Consider the following 23598-nt stretch of genomic DNA (forward strand, 5'->3'; position numbering starts at 1 on the left):
GCCTGTCCTTATTACAGGTGAAACTTCATCCAGTTTGCACTGAAATCAACAGCGATTTCCTTGATTTCATCTAATTATTTTTTTTATCAGTACCCAAATGCATTTTACAGAGAGGTGAAAATTCTGCAATTTAGGCCTGCTGACCTTCGTATGGTACAAAAGGCAACAGAGGCGGCACTTCAAACTCCTACTGAAAAGACAAAACAAACAAAAAAAGGCCTGTGGTTCTGCCACTCTCTTCCCTACAGAAAAGTCTTTCTTTTCACTGCAGCTGTGGGTCAGGATGCATTAAGAAACTCATAGTGAGCATCATGCAAGCAGAGGGACTCCTCACAGTCTTGTTTACTTGAAGAACAGGAGTGAACTATGTAAATCCTGTGCTCAGCTGAGCTCAGCGCAGAGCACAGCGCCTGCCCTAAAACGAGGCACTTTGCACCCCAAAGCAAAGGAAAGGCACAGCGTGGTTTTCTCAAGACCTTGAGACGGGCCAGTGTCAAAACCTGCAGAAAGCTACACAAAAAGCGGATCAAAACACAGCAGACACGTGAACACCAAGCAGGAATAGCCTCCTGCCCAGGAACCCGCCAGTGCAAGGAACCAAGCAAGGCAAAGGTGGGAGAAAGTCAGCAAAGCCAACCGTGATTGGACAAGAGCAGGGGAGTATCACACGTGTATACCATATCATTGAGTCTCAACGAGGTAAAAACAAACAAGAAAGGAAACTGAGCAGAGCAGAGATACACACCTGAGAACTCCCCTATGGGCCATGTCCAGCGAAGCACAGAGAGACAAGGGAAAAAAGGAAGTGAAAAAAAGGATCATCAGTGACTGAAACCAACAAAACTAAAATTTTGTTTCAAAAAAAAAAAGAATTAACAATGATTCAGCCATTTCAGTGTCAAAAGGCATGAAATAGTAAGGACGGGAACTGCCACGACTCTACATACAGGACAAAAAAACCAAGGAGAGGGAACCCCTGTTAGAACTGCATCCACACGCCTCAGCCACCCCCAGCCTTCCAGACACGAGTTTCAGACAGTCGCATCTCAGCCTGGATAAACCTTTCTTTTCTCAGTCACACAGCACTAAGCGCAGAACGGCCAGTTTCCACTGCCTTCTTGTTCCCCTCCCTTTGTGATCATTCTCCTGTTAGCAGACAGATCTGCTGAAATTAAACGTGCACTTCAGCCACATTTCAGCATGCAAAGGACAGCTGCATTTTACAACATTTTTTTTTTCCAACAGCAGCGCCAGGGCTCAGTCTGATAATTTCATTTAAACTTCTGTATAGAAAAACATCATTTATATACATGAACTTACCACTAACGTAACAACTGCTGTTTTCACCATAAAACACCCATTAAATGAAGTAAGATTTTAATCTCCAAAGCAAACACAGGAGGCCACCCTAACACTGAAAAAAAGGACTTCGCAGGGCCCATTACCCAACTGTTAGTCCTACCCTATGTCCAGAGTAAAGGGATAATGAAGACCAGGAAAGGAGATATGAGAGAAAGGGGGAACAACCCACAAGCAGCTGGGACTGCTACACTTTCACAGCTTTATCAGACTGCTACCTGACACAAAGCTGCTTCTCTGACTGCTTCAAAGTCCTCATTGGGAACATAGAACATAATCAGACTTCAGATACAAGAAGCTCCTTCAATATCAGCCTAAAAGGAGAATGCAAAACTCTCTTGGATTGACTAAGAAGGTAAAAACTGCAGTGAAATCTATGATGTTTCCATACGAGAACGACAATTGTTCCCCTTAAACTTAAAGAAATCTTAACAAAAGGGTTTTTTTTTCTTGCAAACTTCCAAGAAAAGCTCTATTCCAAGTGAAGCTGCCAGAATGCAGAATTACTGGCGTGAAGATTTGTGGGAGGAGGGGAAGAAGCAATCTTCAAACAAAGGAAAATAACTTACAGACACAAAGACAGCCCAAATACACAGCCATTAACTCAAGCTGTTGGGTAAGAATTACTGCTGTAGGTGCATATTTCTGTCACAGTGTATCCCAAATTCCATGCCATTTTCTAAAGGTCAAACATCCAAGTTCGGAAAAAAGAGTGAATCTAAACGCTTCTAGAAGCCTAACGGAGCTGTCTTTGCTTCAGAGAAAACAGAACAGTCCCAACAAATTTTACCTAGCAGATCTGCTCCTTCATCAACATCTCCGATCACCTCGGATCCTGCTGTGGAAAGTTCATGATAGAGGGAGTCTGTGTTGATGCCAAACGCTTTGTTCACAATCCCCTGGGTTGGGCTGTGGTTGGAAGAAAGAAAGGCAAGGATTCTTCTTACTTGGTGATGTTTAAGCCAGAACATAACTCTGAAATACTGAGCATCACAGACCAGTACAGTCAAAACTCTGAGAGTGGATTCTGCCACGGGTTGACTGAGGGAATTCAGTAAGTAAAGGAAAAAGAATGTTTTATTCCCCATACCATGTACCAATACCTACCTTGCATGACCTCAGCCTTGCCTCGCTGATGCCTTTTCAAATAGCTGATAACTACTCAAAGAAAACCTTCCACTGGCAGTCCTAAGGCTGTGCAGTGATGCCTACACTCCCACCAACTTCAACAGCAACCCTCACAGCAGTAAGATCAGATAAGGACTCAAATGCTGTGAACAGCCCTGGATTTCTTTTTTCCTGTCTCAGAGCAGCCTGGGCCACTCACACAGATCCTTCCATATTACTGATATGTGCCTTCCCTGGAGATCTCAAAGGCTGCCAGCACCTCATTTTTGCATTAGGCAGAATTTATGCATTTTCTGAAACAGCTGCATCTTGAGCTCTGGACCACAATATCCACCCTTCACAAAAACAAGACAGAGGGCCAAGAGCAGAAAGTCACAACCAATACCTGTTACCAGGGCGCTCCAGGCGGGGATCCTGACACATATCCAGCTCAGGAGTAGAGTCTATGATGTCCTGAACATCGGACCACTCGTCACTGCTTCCCATACCTACGTAAGACAACACATGATCTATGGCAACAGTGCTCCTTAAAGGCATTTCTGCAGCTGCAAATAGCACAGCTTGACAATGTCATGGTGCTGCATATAGTTAAAATTTCACTTTGAAACTGCACAGTTCAGTGCATGAAATCTAACCTGGTTTCTGTATAATCTGTAGCCTAAGACCAATATTTGAGGAAGAAGATAAGGGACTCCCCCTTTTGCCAACTTACATAGAAACCAACATACTTAGAAACCAAGACATTTGAAAGCTGAGGCAAGCAACATAAACACAATGTCTGTTTGCATAGAGAATTCCCGAAGGATTAAGGATGTCACCTGTGTACTACATTAGCCCCTTTAATGTGTTAGAGGTGACATTTTTGTCCTTTCCAAGCTGCCCCAGAAGTAAAATCTACAAAGCCCATGAGAACAAGAGCGTTCATTGCTTGGTTGAGGCTGGCACTGTGGGCAAACAATAATAAAATACAGAACTGGACTCAGCTGTGAGTCTTTTTATTCAAATGCTACACTAGAGGATGTTGCACGTTGTTTTATAGTCTCAACCTGTTAGGAAACAGCTGGTGAACGTTAGCACAGGAATTTCCTCTGTATTACACAGAAAAGGTTCTGGTTCTGATGCTAACCTCAGAAACCTGTATTCATAAACATGCTCCAGCTCCCATACCTATGCTGACATTCCTCATCTCCTGCGTGACCTGGACTTCCATGTTCCGGCTGTTCCGCTTTTCTCGTGTCCTCTTGTTGCTCTTGGTTGTGCCATTGTATTCGCTGATGGGTTGGATGCTCTCATTCAGGGGTGTGACAGCAGCAGAGGGCACAGATGATGTGGGAGTGTTGGACTTGGTTCCAGTGGTGCTCGGCGTGGCAGCTGCTGAGGACTGCCCAGATTCAGACATTTCATCTTGGGGACATTATGGCAATTCCAGGGTAGGGAAAGAATAAAAAGGGAAAAGCAGAGCTATATATTTCAGTTAATCTCCGGTTTGTTGGTATATGGCTGCCTTAAAGCATTAAGCAAAATGAGCCTTGCTCACTGCACTGACTAAATGCCCAGCGTTCACTGGAGACACGTGGCACTGCAACCAGAATGCAGCAGTGAGTTCCCATGCTGAACTCAGCAAGCAAATCCTACCTGTGAAAGGACTGACATCCTTCTCTTACTATGAAGAGTTATCTTCACAAGCCACATCATTATGCGACCTCTTCATCATGCATCTCAAGGAAGAAGGTCTTTTCATAAGTGAAAAGCACCTCCAATTGCCACTGACTACAGCAGAAGCTGAAGGGCTTTGGCACTCGCAGTAAGCCAGGACAGCATTTCCCAAGACTGGAAGGTAACACGGACATTGCTTGGGAAAGTTGCGAGCTCTTAGAGGATCCAGAAGCTGCCATTACAGTAAGCCACTGACATACCAAGAATGAGAATCCCCTGCGTTGAGAGAACAGCAGCGTATTTCTTACACCAAGCTGCAGAAGCAAAGCAGATAACAAACTGATGGTCCGATTTTGCTAGTGGGGGAAGCCCTATGTCCCCGCATGATGTTACACAGAAGCTTGCCAAGCATGGGTCTGGCTTGACAGCACAGAAGAAACAGGTGTGGTCTCCCCAAATTGATAAGGCAAGACCCAGAAACTCAAAAATAAGAAGCTGACAAATTAACGAAGGCAACAGACTTCCATTGTGAAATGTGCATGAGTGAGTCTCAGCTTTACAGACATTACAGCCCCATTTCTTGTATTAACACCTCTTGAAAAACATGGGAGACTTGTAAGGCTTTGTGAGGATTTTACACTGCAGCCCTTGTTTGTCAATTAAAGCAGCGCTGCTTCAAAGTCAGCCAATTAATGTCTTGACCGATGCAGTAATCATCCCCAGTACCAAATGAGATCTCTCCTTTCTTCACGGCAGCCCACTCTAATTGCTGCCAGCAGGGAGATGGCAAAATGAATTTGGAGAGTTCTATGTGCTGATGACTTGCAATTGGGTGCAGTGACGCTCAGCAGCCGCACACCCAGACTCAGCTATAATTGTTACTGCTTGCCTCTCCCCTCCTGTGCAACTGCTGCAGAGGCTCAGACTGCTCAGCAGCTGCTTCAGGCCTCCCATCCTCGGAGCTGTGATGCTGGTTCACTAATTTCTAAGTCTTGCTCTACTGTTCTAACATTAACTGCACAACATAACAAAGCAATTCAAAATGGGATGAGAGAAATACTGAAATATATTAACCCTTTGCAGCCTTTTTTTTTTTTTTTTTTAATCTGGAATCTTATTAACACCTTCCCTTAATTAGACCGGCCACTATGCTTATCTTAAAACACCCTGCAGTGCATTGCATGGCACAAGTCAAAAGGTTCTATATTACATCTGTGCATTTATATAGAAAGGTTTATTTTTAATATTTGACCATTCAGAAAAATTGATGTCTTGTTTGGTTTCTGCACATTCAGTCCAAGCAGCCCCCACGCTCCCGCATGGAAGTTCCAATGGCTTCCCTGCACATTTGCTGATTTTACAAGCAAAACTGAGATGGAAACACTTCACTGTGGCTACATGTGGAAACCACACTTCTCACCTCCACTCCAGATTCCTGTTTTGTGAGTTACTTTTCTAATAGTTTAGTTCATTTTTTGGGAACGTGATCCAATAAACCTTGTAACACTTCAGCTGCAATTTACCTGCTGTGCTTTCTGTCATACAGAGGGACAACAAAGAGTTCCAAGCATAAAGTGCAATCATAAAACCTCTTCCCCCACCCAAAAAAACACTTCTGTTGGATGAACAGATTCAGAGCTCCTTCTTGTACCCACAACCTTTAAGCATAACTGAAGTCTGTGAGAATTTCAGCCCTGCAAAAGGGATGTGCAGATGTCAATTCTTGGACTTGGGATCTAGATGTCATTTAGAAGTTCTACAGCATCTATAGAGTGATACTTGTATTGAGAATACAAGCTTCCTGCTTGTTGACATTATCCTTCTCTCACCCAGAACACATCAGGGAGTTATTACCAATGTAATTACACTCTATGATTATACACTTGTAGTTTGTAGTCATCTAGAGAGTGTCCTTTATTAAGACTACCAACCTGCCCTGGAGAAATTCCTCTCAAATGTTAACACTACCAAGGCACTTTTCTTCGCAGTCCAGAACATCTATTAAACTTCGCTGGTATCTTCCTTCTACTGTCCTTCTGATTGTTCCACTATTACTGTTCCAGATATTTTACCGACTGTATAGCTCTCCTCTGCAGTCCAGGAGGCACACTGCATTGCTCACCCAAAGAAAACTCCACAGCCACCACTTACCTACAGCCATACCTGTCAACCTCCTAAACATCAAATGTGCAGTAGTGACCTCCAAAATGCATTGCAAAGGCTCAACATTCATAGCAGTCATATGTCACCATGAGTAGTCACACTTGTATGGTTATAACACTGAAAGCATAGTACATAAAAACAAAAACGTTAAGGACTTTCATCTCCAAATCATTATGTAAAATAAATGTGCAACTGAATATAAAAAGAAAATAACAAAGGACAGCAACTTAAACAGAAAATAGTCATAATAAGTACACAAGTACAATTAAAACATAACTAATGTATGGCCCCGTAAGAAGGAAAACTAGCCAGAAAAGCCAAGATACACATATTGGGAAAATAAAGTCAGTTACGTGTCTGCAGTCGATGTCAGTGAAATATCAGAGCAGATGAAGAAAAAGCAAGAAGTGCACGAGCACCACTGCTGAGATTTCAGCCATGCAGAAGAGCTGAAAAACAGCATTTTTAGTCAGAGTGCACACAAGTAGCTCGCAGGAGGAAAATTTTCCATTCCAAACTGCAAATCCAGAGTCAGATAATCAGTCCTTTTAATTATTCATATGTTTCTTCAACAGCCTTAGGAAATCCTCCCTAACACCCCAGCTATCCAAGTCTTCCATAGCCCGAGCTCTATCTGCACACTATCAGCTGACCTCCTTATTGTGTTTCCCACTTCTGAATTTTCCTAGCAAGCATCAACACAAGCCGCAGACCCACCCATCAAATACATGTAGAGCAGCACGGTACTATTTCTGCATGTTTTCTTTTTACCAGAAATGGACTTTTTGCCTGACATCACCAATAATAAATGACAAAGTCATCAAGTCAGTAACTCTCCATTACTTGAGCTTGGAAACCAAAGCTTACAATCTATGTGGATTCCCACTGTATTCTCCTGCAATGCAGATCCTGAATTACTGCTGAGTTCCCCTCAGCTCTCACTGAAAACCTCTCAGAAGCCCCGCAATGATATCTCTGAAAGAATGATGCCTTCAGTAGTCTGGAAGGTGGATCTCACCTCAACTTTGTTCCAGCTCCTCTAAAGGCTTACACCTGCCACACATGCCTGACCAACAGAGAGCTCAAGAGCACACCCATACCACAGTGTGCAGTGCTGTTCAGAGATCCAAAGGAATAAATTTTTTCCAGAAGTACAAATACGCTCTCTGTACATTTTGGCTGCCGCGTGATTGTGTGCAGCAATGTGCTGGCACACGTCAGACTATCTGAAGCTACACCTTCACATCCACATCCCACTGCACTGTGGTTTTGCTATTCCCTAACTGCAGTAAAGCTCTCCAGAAATTAGTGTAGGATCTGATTAGTGCCTTTTAAGACACCTTTAAAGCAGACCAGAAGCTCTGCAGGGAGGACACACTGCAAGCCATGCTGGGTGGATGCATCACTGGCTGTCAGGGCTGACACCAGGCACCTGGGAAACATCGTTTAAGAATCTGGTAGGATTCTGAGTAAAGACTGAGAAGTTTGCAGGCACAGAATGTGGGAAAGATGGCTCATCATGAGCGGCCTCAGCTGTTAATAAATGCACAGATCTGTCAACTAAGAGCACAATCTCTGGGTCTTTGAACTCAGACCAGTCTCCAAATGGCACAGCACCTTAAGCAAAAGGCACAACGATCCAGCTGCTCTGGTGTGGCTGCCATGCTGTGAGGCTTTTGGCAAGCCCCAGTGCAGAAGGCAGTGCACTGAATGTGACAGGCGTACTGGATATACACAGCACAAGACTAGAGCTGCAGACCAGATGTGTGAGGAAGTGAAGAGCTTTAAAAGCACAGTGCCGGACTTGGGCAGTCAGATGTTTAGTACCCCTTTTAGCTGAAAATAGGAAGGCCAGAAGAGTGGTAAGACAAAAAGAACAACTGCTGAAGAGCAAAAGTAACTCTACTTCTAGCCCCATCTGAGGAGCAAAAGCTTTGCTCTTAGAGAGGGAAAGAGAGGAGGCAGGTTCCATCATTTCCTCTCACAAATAAGCTAAAAAAGGTAAGGATTTTATCTTCACTATATTTCTAACTGTCCTCACATATACTCTTTTCAACTTAGGGCCAGCCAAGAGATTAACACTGAGACAAGGGGGTAACAAGCATGAGGAGCCTTATAAATCCATCCCACACTGTACACCAGATCTGCGATGGGACATCCTCCCACCTCATCACAGCCACCACAAGAGTAAACTCACAGCAGGAAGAGGCTGCAAAGGGTTATGGACACAGGTTAACCTCCACCTTAATGAAAACATGGATGCTATTGACAGTGGCAGAGTGGGAAACCCTTGCTCTGTGATGGTCTGTAAATCCTTGTAGCTGGAGTTGGACTGCAGCTGCCCGAGGCCACTCAGGTGCCAGTGGTCCAGTGTTGGGACGATCTTGGCCCCTATCTGCCCACGTACCATGCCATCCGCGAGGGGGAAGACATTCAGAGAGTTAGGACGTTCCTTCCTGCTAAACAGAGAAACAGAGAGAGAGGGAAAGCCAATCTGTTAGCTGTTTACGAGCTTCATACACAAAAGAAACAGCACACTAGCTCATGCAAAATGTTAGTCATTAGAAACTGAACCGCACTCCTTGCCCCAGCTTAGCAGTTGTGTGGATTCCCAAACCCACAGCTCCATGGTGCTGTTTGTTCAGACCCAGAGTGTCTACAGGTAGAGCCAACCATCTGCCTAGAAAGTCAAAGGGGGTCAAGTGACCAGGACAGGCACAACTGACATCAGCACCCCCATGCAGTGTTTGAAGGAAAAGCAAAAGTGCAAAGAAACCGAGCAAATTCAAACCAATGTGTCCTTTGAGAAATGGGTGCACCGTGGGAAAACGCCACAGCAGACAATCCCACAACAAAATGGGCATCATTGAACGAAGAAAGAGGCTGAAGTGAGTCACCTACACGCCACTTCTGCACATTCCACCCCAAACCTGGTTTGCACCAACAGCAGAAATCAGTGGGTTTTGGATCACTTCTAATACTAAGCAAGAGAAGTAATACTTGCATTCTGTGATTCCTCCTCCGTATCCAACTACAGTCTTCTCAAAATTCAGAATTTATACAAACTTATAAATAAATGCATCACTCATAAAGCCAGATGTCTGTATTACTTTTTCTTTATCACTCTCCTTTCTGGCAAGTGCAGGTGACCAGCAAGCTGTGGATTTGATTCTCAATATGGAAGCTGGCACAGATTTGGGGACCAAGTTCCAGTGGGAGAAAATGTAGAGCAAGCAGTGGAGGTGGAAACTCAAAAAAGAAAGTAGCTTGTCAGCATGAACACTCCAGAAACAGGGCAGCAGTCAACACCTCCTTGCAAGACACCGATCTGCTTCCCTGCTCCATCAGGCTCCATGCCAGCCCAGTACAGCACTGCTCCTGGACACAGCAATCATTTCACCAAGACTCAGCTCAGCTACCACCATCACACAGTGGGACCGGCAGCCTCCAGCAGTCCCTTCAACCCAACCTGTTCTGTGATCCTGTGATCTGTGACCACGGGTGAAAAACAACTGCAGCTGCATCTGAGGCTGCCCCAGGACTGACTCAAACACACTGACATGGCAGGGGCAGAAAAGAGTTCATTTACAAAGTGAAAGCAAAATGTCTAACGGAAGAGACCAATGCTCAGCCTTTCCATTCTGAGCACTGTCCAGCTGACACGGCGCACTGCACCGCTGTGCCAGCATGGCTCCTGCTTGGAATGGCTGCTTTCTGTGCCCCATCAAGGAAAAACTGCAGGAAAGATAACTTCAGTTTCACAGTCCTGATGTTGGTGTTACCAGTCCCCAGAGTAGTTCAGAATATCCTCAGGGTTGCTATAAATTTTCAGTGCTGACTACAGCCCTTTGGAGTGACTTTCATACACCCACGTCCTTCTGGTCCAGGGGGACTCTGAGCACTTGGTTAGTTCCACCATGTTGTGAGGAAAACAGCAAAAGCCTCTATAAGGGCTTGCAGTAGCCAAAACCTGGATCAGAATGCTCCTCCTGTAAGACCTTAAAGCTTAGAAAATGTAACGGAACTACTAGGTTTGCCATCATTGCAAGGTGGCAATAGCCCTCTTTGTAGGCTGAGGGTGCGGAACTCACTGCCTCAGCCAAAGTCAGATGTGCATTCTGACAGTTACTGGTGACATGCATTTCCTGCCCTGCTTAGAAAAGAGGTGTATTTTGTGCTTGTCACGGTTTGAACTAAAAATCCACCTGCGTCCGTGACAGGGGGCCGTGGGCCCCGGAGGGGCCCTAGGCCGAAAGGAAAAAGTTAATTAGGAAAAGAAAACAGCGGCAACGATCTAAGGAGGCACACTTATTTACTAAATACTATATCGAAATACCGGATAACACAATATAATACAATATAATTGAAAATTGAGCTAACGAATCAAGCAAAATAGGAGAGAGAATGAGTCTCGTAACCGAGAGGCCTACTGTGAATCTAGGCGAACGGCTGAAGGCTCCCACACACTCCCCTGAACGCCAGAACTCGAAAGACGTCAGTCTGTTCTGCAACCAAGTTAATATAGAGTCCAGGTCCCGTGACCCATCGTGTTGTTCTCTGGGAGATGTAGTCTTCTTCTGTAAGTTGCAGATTCAGTAAAATTATTCATGCTTTATATGATGTTATGATGTGGAATACTGATAGCAAAATTACAAAATTATTAAACCATGACAGTGCTCATATAGGAAGTGCTCAAGAAACGTGTAGATGCGGTAGGCAGGGCATGGTTTAGAAGGGAAATATTGGTGGTAGGTGGACACTTGGATCATTGGGGATCTTTTCCAACCTTGGTGATTTGATGATTCTAATTTAAAGGAGAAAAGACAACTTTTTAAAGTAATCTGGAAGGTGAAGTTCAAATGTCCAATCACACAGGGATGATCCCGGTTTGGAATCCAGCCTCTGCCCCTTCTGCTTTGGGTGCATGAGCTCCTTCCTGATGTAGCAGCTTGCTGGCTCCCTCTGCACCAGCCAAGGGAAGTGTGCCATGTGAGTGAATCTAATGCAGATGTCAGTACACAAAGAGGGCAAATAGGCCAGCACAGAACCTTTCAGCATCACACCACGACCACCCAACAGCAACCTCCAGAACTATGATTAACAAATAGCAGTAGGATTTACCTTTTCCTCCATGACTGGCGATGACTGCAGCGACAAACGTAACAGCCAAAACAGAGCAGCAATTGCACAAAAAGCAAGACAAAAAAAAACCAACAAAAAACACAACAACAACTATTAGAGAATGAAGGTCATGCAAACATGCAGCCCTATCAGAGACAGCGAATGCATGCACTTTTATTCATACTACTTGGAGGTGTGCACTGTACCCATTCCCCTCCTCAGATGGCAGCAGACACACACACCCCCCAGCAGTTCTTGCACCATCTTCTCTCAAGTGACAAGGAAGCACCCTTGGTGCATTTACAGCCTTATGCAAATATGTATTTACACAGTCTACCATATAAAACACACCCAAGCACATCCACAGGTGAAGGTAACCAAATGCACTCACAAACATGTAGGAAGACATTGAGAGATTACACCCATATCCCCCCCAAAACACATCAGTGTACCAACTCACAAGTGCTGGTGTTCACCCACACGCAGCTGTGCAGACACAGGACCACACAACCCTCAAAGGCACAAACATACACAAATACAGCACACATGAACAGCCCAAAGCTTGAAATGAAGGAAAACGACCCACTTCCCAGCTGCTGTTCCTACAGATTCAGATGGAGGCCTGGCAAGAGCTGTGACAGACACAGAGAGCTGCTCTTTCTTCCCATTCTTCCAGGAACTAGCAACGCGTTACATGGAATAGCATCCCTCCAACACAGAGACAATCCTCAGTGCAAGGTTTGTCCTTCATACCAGAGAATGGGGTGTGGGGGGGCAACCAGCCTAACACACTCCAACCATTACAGCTGTGATCAGGATTGGTTTGGGGCAGAGGAAAACAGAAACAACCTATTGAGGGAGCTGTCAGGAACACACACTCTCACAATCCTAACAACCTACTGGTTCTTCTCACCCCATATCTTCTCTTTCCATACCCATCATGCCTGCCTCCATTCACCTACAGAGGCCACCATCCAGCTTCTGCTCTTCTTTCCTTGTATAGATTTCTATATTTTTCCACTGGTCTGCTAGAAAAGCGTTACCTTCAGATGGGAAAGGGTTACACTGTATTCTGTAATCAGTTTTATTTTTCTAAGCCACTCTCTGACATGACACCAATTTACTGCTCTGCAGAAAACACAGCACTGAGAACTTACTACATGGAAAGAACTCAGCCAGATCAGAATGTTCCTATTCCAGTTCCTTTTAGATCCGCTACAGATTTGTGCTGTCCTTCAGAGTTTGTGCAGGAGAAAGCCTAGATAAGTCTCTCTGCCTCTGGAGTTTAGGGTATAACTGCTTCAAACTGCTATATTGCTGCCCCTGAAACACTGCTGGATATTCTCCATGGCAGGAGAGCTGAGCTGCTCTCTGCAGAACAAAAGAAACAGGACCACACACTGACACTTGGCTTCCTGCAATGCTGCACCCTGCCAGCTCAGCAATTCCCAGCTCCCCCTGTTCCCAGCTGAGACATGGAGATGGCAACAAGACAGAAACGCACACATCAGCACAGCTGTTCTTCCTACAAACATTCATACCTTTCAGGTAGGTGGGAGAGGTGAGTTGGACTGAACAAAGACCTAATCCACCCTGTTTCTCCTTCACCATGGGTGTGCCTAAGAGCTTGTACAGAGACATCTGACAGCAGAGGCACACAGCCCAGCAGAAGTCTCAAACATGGATGTTCTGCAGTTACAGAGCCCATTTTCCTTCAGCATCCTCCCTTCCTTCTAACACAATGTTACGTTACCAACAGCTGTGAACAAAACTCCCGTTCCCCCCAGCAGCCCTGTGTGCACACCAGTAAGGCACCAGTACAGAACCAGAGGCTGACCCCCAAACCTTCCCCTCACAGCACGATGCTCGGGCAGGAGGCCAAGCACTGGCTGGGGAAGGAACATCACGTCTGCAAGGAATCGGGGAGCAGTTTGTGTCTCTCTTGCTCTCTCCTCTGCTGTTTTACAATACACAACCAAAACCTTGATGATCTGAATTCCTTCCCAGGCACTCCAACCCAGCAAAAAGAAGCCACAGCTTCCAGAGAGCTTATATTGTTTATTTCAAGACCTGACACTTCCTTCCACTTTCTTTATCCCAAACCTAATGGACACACTAGTATTTAAATGTTACGGATCTAAACAGAAGGTACTAAAATAACCTTATGTTTAGAAAATAGGAAGAATATTTCTTCTTTTCTTCATTTGAAATTATCTTTTTATATGTGGTTTTAATAGAGTGGTTTTATATACTGCACTTCATTTCCTGCTACTGCCATTCCTTTAAACAGAGGCTGGCTCTGATCACTTTGGTGCTATGAAAACAGAGGGGAAAAAAACAAAGCACTTTCATGGGCATAAGTAGATCTATTGAGTGACTGACTCAGATAAATCTTCCCTTAAGAAACTGGGGAAGAAGTTACATAAAGGCTAATGCATTTAACTACTCCAGTTTCGCTGGCTATCACACATGCACACAGACACACACAAATGAACACTCTCTTCCATCCCCATCCATTTTATGGATCAGTCTTTTACATGATACCTGAGAACACAAACCGTTGCTTTCCAGAAGACGTCCATCTGCAGCAGCACAATGAAGTCTAAGCTTTGTAACAGAACACAAAAAACTCCTCTCTGTCAAACCTTAGAGAACTTATCCACAACTCACCCTCAACCCATTACAAAAAGCTTCAGGTACAATCCATGCCCACAGGGAAAGATCCTTTGGTTTCTTTCTCTTGCAAATATGCACTCATTTGATAAGTTCCTGGATGGCAAACATTATATGGAGAGGTTATGGCCCTACCTTCTCCCAGGTACACTGCCCTCAGTTTGATTATTTCCCACAACCTGCTGCATCTTGGATCGTTCGATGTGTTCCACATAGGTCTGGATCATCTGAGAAGAGGAAAAAATACGTGAGGCAAACAGAATAAAACAAAAGACTCCATTGGACTCCATGATCATTATGGGTCCCTTCCAACTTGGGATATTCTGTGATTTCTGTTTTTTGAATATTGTTTTCCAGCATTTACTTCCAATTCCTTAAAATTTCTTTAAAAAAGTGCTATCTGATGTTCAGACAGAACCTCCCGTGTTCCGGTTTGCACCCTCTGATTCTTGTTCTGGCACTGGGCACCACTGAAAAGAGCATGGCTTCATCCTCCTTGCACCCTCCCTTCAGATAATGTTGATGCTCTCAAGTTTCTGAAGCTCTAGTCACTGTCAGGATGAAAAACCCAATTCTCTGATGTGGTTTTATGGGTAAGCTAAGAGTTTGTTTATTTGGAAGGAATCAGGCAACAGCTTACCTCTGTGTGACGCTGATGTAAAGCATTATACTCTTTCTTCATTTCTGATTCACGCTCCTCCAGCCGTGAAACTGCCAAGAAAAGATTCCACCCATCAGCTAACATACAGATCTAGACATGCTCCATGCAAGAGAAGCAATGAAACCTGCACTACACTAGTGTGGATATGTCGCACCCTGTAGATTGCTCTGATTTTTATACCAAAGAAAGGGACAGCCACAGATTTCAGGCTTTCCACAAACTACATTAAAACAAACAAGAAAAAACAGCACATGAAGAATATCTGCAAGTATATGCTCATGGAAAGCAAACTACATAATCGTATCTGGTGCACAGCTTTGCTTACTCTGATCTGCATAGTTTTTGGTCTTCAGCTCCAACTGTCGAGTCTGAAATTCAAGGTGTTCCACTTGGATTTGTAGCTCTTTCTTCTGCTGTTCCAGGGCATCTTCAAACTCTATGAACTTCTGTACAGGGAAAAACCAGAGAAGGAAGCAAGGATGAGGAACAGACCTAAACGTATTTGACTTTTCCTCTTCTCTCCTCCTATACTATGTGTGCGTATATATACATATATATATGTACACACACAAAAAAAGCAAGAGATAAGAATTTCTATGTGCTTTAAGTTAAAACAGCATTTACTCAAGCTAGAAATACTTATCTTCTAAAATAAAGTAAAAGATGTACTTTGTGTATCATTAAGATATAATCTGCTGGCCAATGCAAGTTATGTAAACCAACACGGTTCCATCATCTTCAACAACACCTTTATCATGCTAGGCTGAATTTGGATTCCTGTTAGTTTTATGTCAGAAAAGCCAAATTCTGTGTCTACGGTCACGCATTTAGAAGTGCCTACGTCAGAAATCTCCTTCAGACATCAGAAAGTTCCCACTATTAATGATGTTGCATCTAAATTTTGCAGGAAACATACAAGCCTTGTGGAAAACCAACCCACAACCGTCACACCTCACAGTCTCCTTTGCAATCCACTTCCCAGATCTCAGACCAGAGGTTTTTTCAGGCACACATCAGAGAAGGGGTAGAGAGTTACACGGTAAAAACCAGAGCAACTTTGACAGGTGATTCTATAAGGATGGCACATTCAGCTCCAGAGCTGCTAAGAAAAACTTGAGTCTTACTTTTTCAGTTCTGTAAGTTGAGTTATGCCTCAATTGGTGCAGAATGGAAGCAGTGAGTGATGAGACCTCACAGCAAGAAAATCCCGGCCAGTCTTCTCTGGGCATCAGTAAAAAAGAAAAAGTTCTAACCAAGACAGCCACACTGAGCAACAGGCCTAAAGAAGCCATTTCACTTGGTTTGGACTGGTTGAAGCTATGCTAAGAAAAGCAGTATTTCCCTCTGCCCCCTCTCAGGGTTTGCTGGAAGCACTCCATGCTAATGCTCTGTTGACAAACTTCCAATTACAGCCCAGCGCTAAATCCCTCTCCCTTCTCACTTGCTTGGCTTTCACTCTTGTGCAGCTCTCCTGGCACAAGGTGCCCATCTCTTCCCAGCTCCCCACCCAGGCGTGTGCCACCCAGCCAGGCAGGAATTGTGCTTGGAGTAGCAATAAACTTTAACTGACTCTAAGGAAAACATTCACAGAACTCTCAACAGTAAAACAGGAAGCAAAAGAAAGCAGGAGACCAATTTTATTCCCACTATGTAGGTCAACTTTAATAGGATTCCTGGATTTGCTACCGTTGCTTTGGTTTAGTTTAGTGAAACCGATTGGAAGATTAAACATTCCACACTAAGGCTCTTCTTAGTCCTGTCTGTCTTGCAGCCTCACAGTACTCAAACAAACTGCAAACTAGCAATGAGCCGACCACGTAGAGAAGAAACAGAGACAGCAGCATTAAAAATTAATGCCACTCTAAGTGTTCTCAGGGAAGAAGAGCATCTCAGGTGAGTGCACTGCAGCAATATCCTGCTCCATCTCCTACGGAGATCGAACACCAGCTCTGGGCACAGGGACCCAACGGCTCCTCACTCTGTCTGGCTCCAAAACGCTTCTTGGCTGTTCCTCCATCAGAATCTCCCAGCCAGTGTCTCCCCCTGCATCAGAAAGTCAAGACAAGCAAATAAAGTGGGTGCCGTGGGAGTGGCCACCCAGCAAGCATGGGGACATGGAGGCACTGTTCTCTAAGGAACTGAGAGAGACCTGAAATCCAGCTGCCCTGGTCCTTATGGGTGACTTCAACATTGCAGATGTTAACTGACAGTAACACACAGCTATCTATTTTCCACACATATGTTTACAAACTGCACCAGAACAGAAGGAAGGGATGCCATGGAGCCTGGACAGGCTCAAGAAGTGAGGCCTCAGGAACAGGTAATTCAAATGATGTTGAAGGGAAAATCTTCCTTTCTTTTCTACCCCACTACAATGAAATCAATGGGTGAACTGGAAGAACAAAGAGCCCACTCCCACTTGTCCTGGGAGAGCAAAGCCGAGCACAGCATTACTATTTTTTCCAATCCCTTCATACTTGCTTTCAAAGGATAATTTTCCAGCAGTTATAGGAGCCAGATATATTTTAAACAGTTAGTAATGATGGAACATGACGCTGCTGTACACATACAAATTAGTCTTGCTGGAGCCTCTCCCTGGATTTCAAGCAGGATCGCTGGTCTCTAACATCTCAGGATAAGGTTACAACCAGCACCATGGTTCACACGCTCATCGTTAAATGGAAAACAACGAGCACAAAATCATCTTAAGTGAAAGAACGAGTATTCCTCTGCAAAGCAGCGGTACACTGGAGATGGCTGAGCTTCCTGCATTACTGGCTTTCAGAGGAAGAAAATGACTAAAAATAGTAGCATGCGGTCAGAAACCATCATATCATATTAACAATAAATCAGGCAGAGTGAGCTAGATGTGCATATATGCAGAAATCTTATTATAAGGTCTTAATCTGGGCTGGCTGGCAGCACGTATTACATGCTGACGGGAACAGCAGCAGCTCAGCCGTCACCTTACCCTGCGGCTGGGCAGAAAGCAGCGCTGGGATGCACTGCCCGGGAGAACAGGGAGGATGCACAGCTGGATGCACAGCTGGACGCACAGCTGGACGCACAGCTGGACGCACAGCTGCCTGTGAGGAGGGGGCTGTCTGCAGGGCAGGAAGGACTCACACCGCATTCCACTCCCCACCTGCAGGAAGGCTGTCAGCCAGGGAGCCAATGCAGGCTGTGCAGCCTCCAACTCACAATTTGGGGCAGTAATTAACTGGCAATTTGGGAAGTTACGTTGACAGTATTCTGTCTTAGGAGGCCAAGACAAAGAAATAGGGCAGAACCCACTGGTGGCAGGACGCAGTACTGCCTGGTGGGCAGATGCTTTGAGCTACACCCCACGCTCAAATCTTTGCTATCCTCCCCAAAGAGAAACACTCCTCTGAAGGAACACCTCCACCTGCACAGGAGCACACAGCCTCAGTGAAATAACATCCCCTTGACAACTGCAGCCCTTAAGGGCTTTTGCTTCTCTTGCTAATTTCAAGGATTCACAAGCACATCTTTTATGTGTTAGCTACTTTATAGTTGTAGATTGGTCTTCAAATGCTTCTGTGAAATCAAATGCTGTTATTTTGGCATATATCAATAAAACCATCTCCTGGATTCCTATTCCAAGGGATCTGAGCCTTTTTTTGAAGAATGAGATGCTCTGCCCTTTAAATGCTCTCCATGAAGCAGGCCTGGTTCTATGGCAGAGCCAGGGCAGGCAGATGGGCTCTTCCCAGCCCTGACACAGCTCTGCCCCCGCACACCATGGATCACTGTAGAGGAGCACAAAGGGAGCACGGGCAGCTAACAGAGCTCTTCAAGGCAGCCTTGTGGTAAGTGGGGCTGACAGGGCAGGAGGTGCTACTCGAGTGCAGCAGATGAGACCGGACTGGGAGATGCCACTCATGAAGAGAATCAAAACATCACACAGGAGGAGCGAAGCGATGCTGATGGTCAGAGAGGAGCTGGGACTGGGCAAGGGCATGCAAACATCGTGACTGCAATGAGAAGACTTGAGAGAAGGGAGCTGAGCACAAAGCAAAGATGAGCCCCAGGTCAGCTGCAACACAGTGTGAGGAGACAGACAGACGTGCTGCCATCTCCAGCCAACAGGATGTCACACAGGTGAACACGCAGGGTGATCACACCAGATAAATCCTACCATTATCATTTTGAACAGTGCAACATTCCAATTCATGCTGAAGCCTTCCAGGAAAGCCACCTGCTATTGCAGCCCCACACGCCCAGGGATCAAACCAGGCACAGCCAAGTGTCACCCAAACCAGCTGCACACAGATCCCTCCATGGGGCACTCCAACCTGACCCTCCTCCAGCAGGCAGCGAGCAGAGCTCGGCTCGTGCCACCAACACAATGGAGACCAAAGGCAGGACTGGTTTCTATTAATACTTCAAAGGCACAGATATCTCATGGAGGCAGAAGTTACTTGGAGTAAAAGTCAATGCTGGCACAAGAACAAACCAGTAAAAACAGGCTGCAAGTTAAAAAAAAAAAGAAAGTGGAATTCAGGAGGAGGTCACTTTTAGAAGAGCAGACGCAAGAGGTTTAAGTAATGGCTTTAAGACAAAGCCTGATACATTTATGAAGCAGCTTCTGTAATGCAACTGCCTGCAGTGCTGAGGAATGGGCTGCTGAGTCAGCAGGTCCCTCCCAGTTCTGTGCTCCTACAAGTGGGTGCCATCCTAACACCCGCTACAGAGCAGGAAGAAAATTCCTATGCAAGGTCCTATGCATAAGCTGCAGATGTCACTAAATAGTGGGAGCTGCTGGCTCCCTGGAGTGTAGGGAGGCCTTGCAGTGAGAGCTTGACGAGTTAGTGGGATGTGCATTAGGCTCCACATGAGGATTAACAAGGGAAGTGCTGTACTCTGCACTGGGACAGGGCAGCCCCAGCTCTGTGCAATGACAGGAGCGGCACAACAGAGGTGCTATAAAGGAAGGGAAGAAGATCGCTCACCTGGAGCAGAAGATCTCGGATTCACATGGGAAAGCTGCACCAAGGGGGGATCTCCAGAAAGAGACCCTTGCCAGCAGCAGTCAGCCCCTAAATGGGCTCTAGGAGAGGTGCAGCCATTACCCTGCGCTCACACAATGCAAAGCAGGTGGAAGAACATGGCAATACTGAAAAGCTGACGCTGTTCCACAGCTTCAGTGGTTTGGAGGTCAAGGAAAAGAAATGTGACATTCTGAGCCCTGCAATCACAGACTGACTGCACTGCTTCATTTCAAGGGACTTCTGACTTCAGTGCTCTTGTCCGGGTGCTTCTGCTGCCCTATTTTAGAGCAAGTGGAAAATATTGAGTCACTCTGCAGTCAAAGTGTCCAGAAAAGCTTCGCTTTTGGCTGAGAGTATTTTGAAAGATACTGAATGCAACCATCCTGGGGAAATGAGTGGCAGAACATGGAGACAGAAACCTCTGCTTCAGAGGAAGGGAAATGAAGGCTGTGCAAGCTGCCCCAATGGAGCAGGACATGGCTGGGTGCACGCTTATGTAAAACAAGATCTGGTGGTTCTGCAGTAGCGGGAACAGGAGGATACGACACAACTTTTATGCCAGAGAATAACATCCACTGCTGGTTTCAGTTCACTTAACATCAATAAACTAACGATGTAATCAGACGCCCATGACATGATATTGCAATACAGGAACAAATTACTTTGTGATCACCGACTCCCAGCTCCCCAGCATTGCTGCAGCTGTTGAAATGATCATTGATACACGCAAAGAACTCAACAGCAAGGGATTGAACATCGCTCCTGGAGGTGGAACCCCCACTGAAGGTGGGGCTGGAAGCTGCAGACCCAGGACAGGCAAAGCACACAGCGCCGAGTGCTGCTCAGGGACGGAGATGGGCTTCCCCTGCTACAGAAGTGCAAGGCGTGCTCTGGTGGGGGGTGCATTTCTCTGCTTACAATGAGCTGATGAACAGCAGAATTCTCTGTAGCATAAGAGATTTTCACTTCCATAACACGTAATCCACTGCACAGGAAGAGGCACACAGGAAACTGCTGCAGGTAATGGTGTGCTTTGGTCACACACAAAGGGAATGACAGCTGTATCTCACACACGTGAGCTGATAGCAGAGGCTACACAGGGGGCAAAACCCATTTGTTCTCATAGAAGCACATTATCTATTCCTTTCTGCTAACAAGGCCCTATGCAGATACTTTTTTGCCCATTCAGCTCAGATGCGCCTGAGGATGACAGAGTGCTTTTACATCTGCCAACAGCACCGTGCTGTGGGTCCGAGCGTCCCTGCAGGACGTAAATGTTGTCACCACATCTGCTTCCAGGAGCAGGCACAGCAGGAAGCAGCACCCCCTGTACCTGGTAAACTGAGAGCAGAAAGATACGAGTCCAAAGATGCAGGATCCATCCAAGGGGCTGTTCCACCCCATGCCCCGAGCCCCACTCCTCCCCAGCAGCAGCACATTTCCAAGTATTTAATTCTCAGAAGCTACAAAATACCGGCTTGTGGAATGAAGTCCCACACTTGGAATTGCTTTTCAATCCCTCCCTGCCTTCATATGAATTTGAAAAGATCAGCTGTAAGTTTTATTAACACATACTTAAAACTTAAGGCTACAACCCAAATTGACCAGCATTAGTACAGGGCGATAAATGTCCTGGGCTCACGTCCTCACCATCCAGCACCCAGAGCACCTCCATTGAAATACTGCAGGACGCTTTACTCTGGAGTCATGAAGGAATTTCATTTACCACATCTAAGCAAATCAAAACCCGACTCTGAGCAAGACTCCTGGAACGGAAAAAACCCTCTACTCTCCCAGTGTTAAAACACAGCCAATACAGACGCATACATTCCTTTCCCAGCAGCTTTGCAAAGACATGCTGATGACACGGCAGCATTACACTTCTAGCGGTACCAATGTGTCCGGCACGTCGCAGACCGGCCCTGCTGGAGGCTGGAGACGCCCGGCTGCGCCTATGGCCAGAAAGATGCCGGTGGTGTCGGCAGACTCGAGCGCTCAGTGCGGAGCAGCGCGCTCAGCTCGGCTCCTTTGTCCCCGCATGAGGCGCTGTGCCCCGATGCCGCCCGCTCCCAGCACCTGCCGCAGCCCCGGGGATCCGGGACCCGCAGCGCCCGGGGAAAGGCCGCTGAGATCAGACAGGGAATCATCTCCAGGGCAGGGGAAGTACAGGGAAGACATCAACCATCTGAGGGCCGCGTTTAAACCCGAAACCGGCAGGAATCCTCCAGTCATCCCCGTGCAGCCGGTGTTAGAGCTCGGGGCAGCGCAGCAACGCGGAGCCATTCCCAGCTATTCCCAGCCATTCCCAGCTATTCCCAGCCATTCCCCTTCCCCTCCGCACGGGCTGCGCGGAGCGGATGGAGCGGGGCCGGGAGCGCGGCCTGTGATGCGGGTACCGCCGCAGCACATCACATCACATCGTATCACATCATCACATCGCATCGCATCATATCATCGCATCACATCGCATCACATCCCCGGCCCTTGGCGCCGCGCACAAGATGGATGCCGGGCCCCGTTGGCGCTGGGCCGCTCTCACTCACCACCTCGGCCTGTTTGCGCAGCACCTTCTCCCACTCGTACTGTGTGAGCAGCTGCTCACTGTCCTCCTGCAGCAGCTCCAGCTCCACCTCGTGCTCCTGGTTATCGGTCAGCACCGAGTCCAGGTTCTCCAGCACCGTCACCACCAGCGGCATCAGCTCCTTCACCACCTCCTCGTTGTAGCAGTGGATGAGCCGCTCGAACTCGCGGTAGATGCTGTTGGCCAGGCCCGACACCCGCTCCGACATCACCGACCCCGAGCAATAGTCGTTGCCCGGGTACCCCCCCACGCCGCCATCATCCAGCTGGATCTCCAGCATCGTGCCAGCCCCACAGCGATGCGCTGCGCCCCGCGTCGATCCGCTCCGTTCCGTTCCGATCCGCTCCGTTCCAATCCGCTGCTGCCAAGACCCACCGCGCTCCGCCCGCCAACGGGACCCAATGAGCCGCGCGGCGCCGCCCCGACACCGAGACGCGGCGCTGAGCGGACGAAGCTGCAGCCGGGCGGGGCGGGGCGGAGCTGCGGCATCCCTGTGTGTGCCGCGCGGGCCGCGCTGCCGCCGTGTGCATGTATGGAGCCGCCAAGGGGCGGGGGGGGGGGAGTCACAGAACGATGCGGGGCCGGAACGAGCCGAGCTGGAGAGCGGCAGGGGAACACCAGGAACACACAACATAACACAACAACACAACACAACAGCACAACACAGCCCGACCCCCGGCCCCGCACGCACCACCCGATCCCGGCGGCGGGGAGCCGAGTCCCGTGAGCTCCGGCAGCGCGGGCCGATATAGGAGCGATATTTCTGGATGGGAGGAGTCAGGAGCTATAAGCTCATTTTGCAGCTCAATTAGTGATGCCCCAAACGCCTCCAGACCTGAACGTCTCTGCCCAGAGCCTGTGAAAACCAGGGCACTCCTGTGCGCCTGCATGTAACAGTAGTTTCAATGTAGGTAATGATCCTTCAAGGTGAAGTGCCTGCGGGTTCTGCAGCAAAAGGGTTTGATGGCCCCATTGAGGCGGGGATGGATCCAGAGAGAAAAACAGGGAAAACTGGCTGCCTGCCGTCCCCTTGGTCACCCCCATAGGACCCCACTGAGCTCCAGGCCCTTCTCAGCTCCATTGCTCCTCTCTGGACACACTCCAGGGTCTCAGAGTCCCTAATGCTCCGAAAAAACAATAAAGGAAGTTGTCCAAGGAGAGGTGAAAAGAACCTCATCGCTTATTCACTGCAGGGAAACATCTTCAGTTTGGGGGGTAAACGGAAGAGAAACGGCTGCATAAAA

The 23598-nt window shown here is 46.9% G+C and overlaps 2 protein-coding genes across 2 annotated transcripts; both read right to left on the reverse strand.

Annotated features, from left to right (window-relative positions):
* Positions 1 to 608: 608 nt before the first annotated feature.
* On the reverse strand, positions 609 to 4103 carry LOC146753219 (C-Jun-amino-terminal kinase-interacting protein 3-like). The gene is made up of 4 exons (XM_085530962.1): positions 3655 to 4103; positions 2873 to 2975; positions 2150 to 2268; positions 609 to 757 (listed from the first exon to the last, which is right to left on the reverse strand). Exons 1-4 carry the CDS (start codon positions 3884 to 3886, stop codon positions 624 to 626), a joined length of 588 nt encoding a protein of 195 aa, XP_085387088.1. The 5' UTR covers positions 3887 to 4103; the 3' UTR covers positions 609 to 623.
* A 4108-nt stretch (positions 4104 to 8211) lies between these two features.
* LOC146753220 (C-Jun-amino-terminal kinase-interacting protein 3-like) lies at positions 8212 to 22667 on the reverse strand. Its single transcript, XM_085530963.1, has 5 exons — positions 22317 to 22667; positions 15087 to 15207; positions 14741 to 14811; positions 14236 to 14327; positions 8212 to 8765 (listed from the first exon to the last, which is right to left on the reverse strand). Exons 1-5 carry the CDS (start codon positions 22632 to 22634, stop codon positions 8477 to 8479), a joined length of 891 nt encoding a protein of 296 aa, XP_085387089.1. The 5' UTR covers positions 22635 to 22667; the 3' UTR covers positions 8212 to 8476.
* Between the last annotated feature and the right edge of the window lie 931 nt (positions 22668 to 23598).

Source organism: Coturnix japonica, unplaced genomic scaffold (genome assembly GCF_054131305.1).
Source record: "Coturnix japonica strain WE unplaced genomic scaffold, WE-NBRP24 Scf039, whole genome shotgun sequence".
Classification (NCBI taxonomy): Eukaryota; Metazoa; Chordata; class Aves; order Galliformes; family Phasianidae; genus Coturnix; species Coturnix japonica.

What these genes read in the sequence shown, in the direction of transcription:
- LOC146753219 (XM_085530962.1), bottom strand. Translation starts at nt 3,886, where the DNA reads ATGTCTGAATCTGGGCAGTCCTCAGCAGCTGCCACGCCGAGCACCACT. An exon ending in GATGAGGAATGTCAGCATAG is followed by an intron (nt 2,976 to 3,654) that starts GTATGGGAGCTG and finishes TGTCTTACGTAG; the next exon opens with GTATGGGAAGCAGTGACGAG. An exon ending in TGAAGGAGCAGATCTGCTAG is followed by an intron (nt 758 to 2,149) that starts GTAAAATTTGTT and finishes CATGGCCCATAG; the next exon opens with GGGAGTTCTCAGGTGTGTAT.
- LOC146753220 (XM_085530963.1), bottom strand. Translation starts at nt 22,634, where the DNA reads ATGCTGGAGATCCAGCTGGATGATGGCGGCGTGGGGGGGTACCCGGGC. An exon ending in CAAAAACTATGCAGATCAGA is followed by an intron (nt 14,812 to 15,086) that starts GTAAGCAAAGCT and finishes TTTTCTTGGCAG; the next exon opens with TTTCACGGCTGGAGGAGCGT. An exon ending in TACATCAGCGTCACACAGAG is followed by an intron (nt 14,328 to 14,740) that starts GTAAGCTGTTGC and finishes TCCTCTTCTCAG; the next exon opens with ATGATCCAGACCTATGTGGA.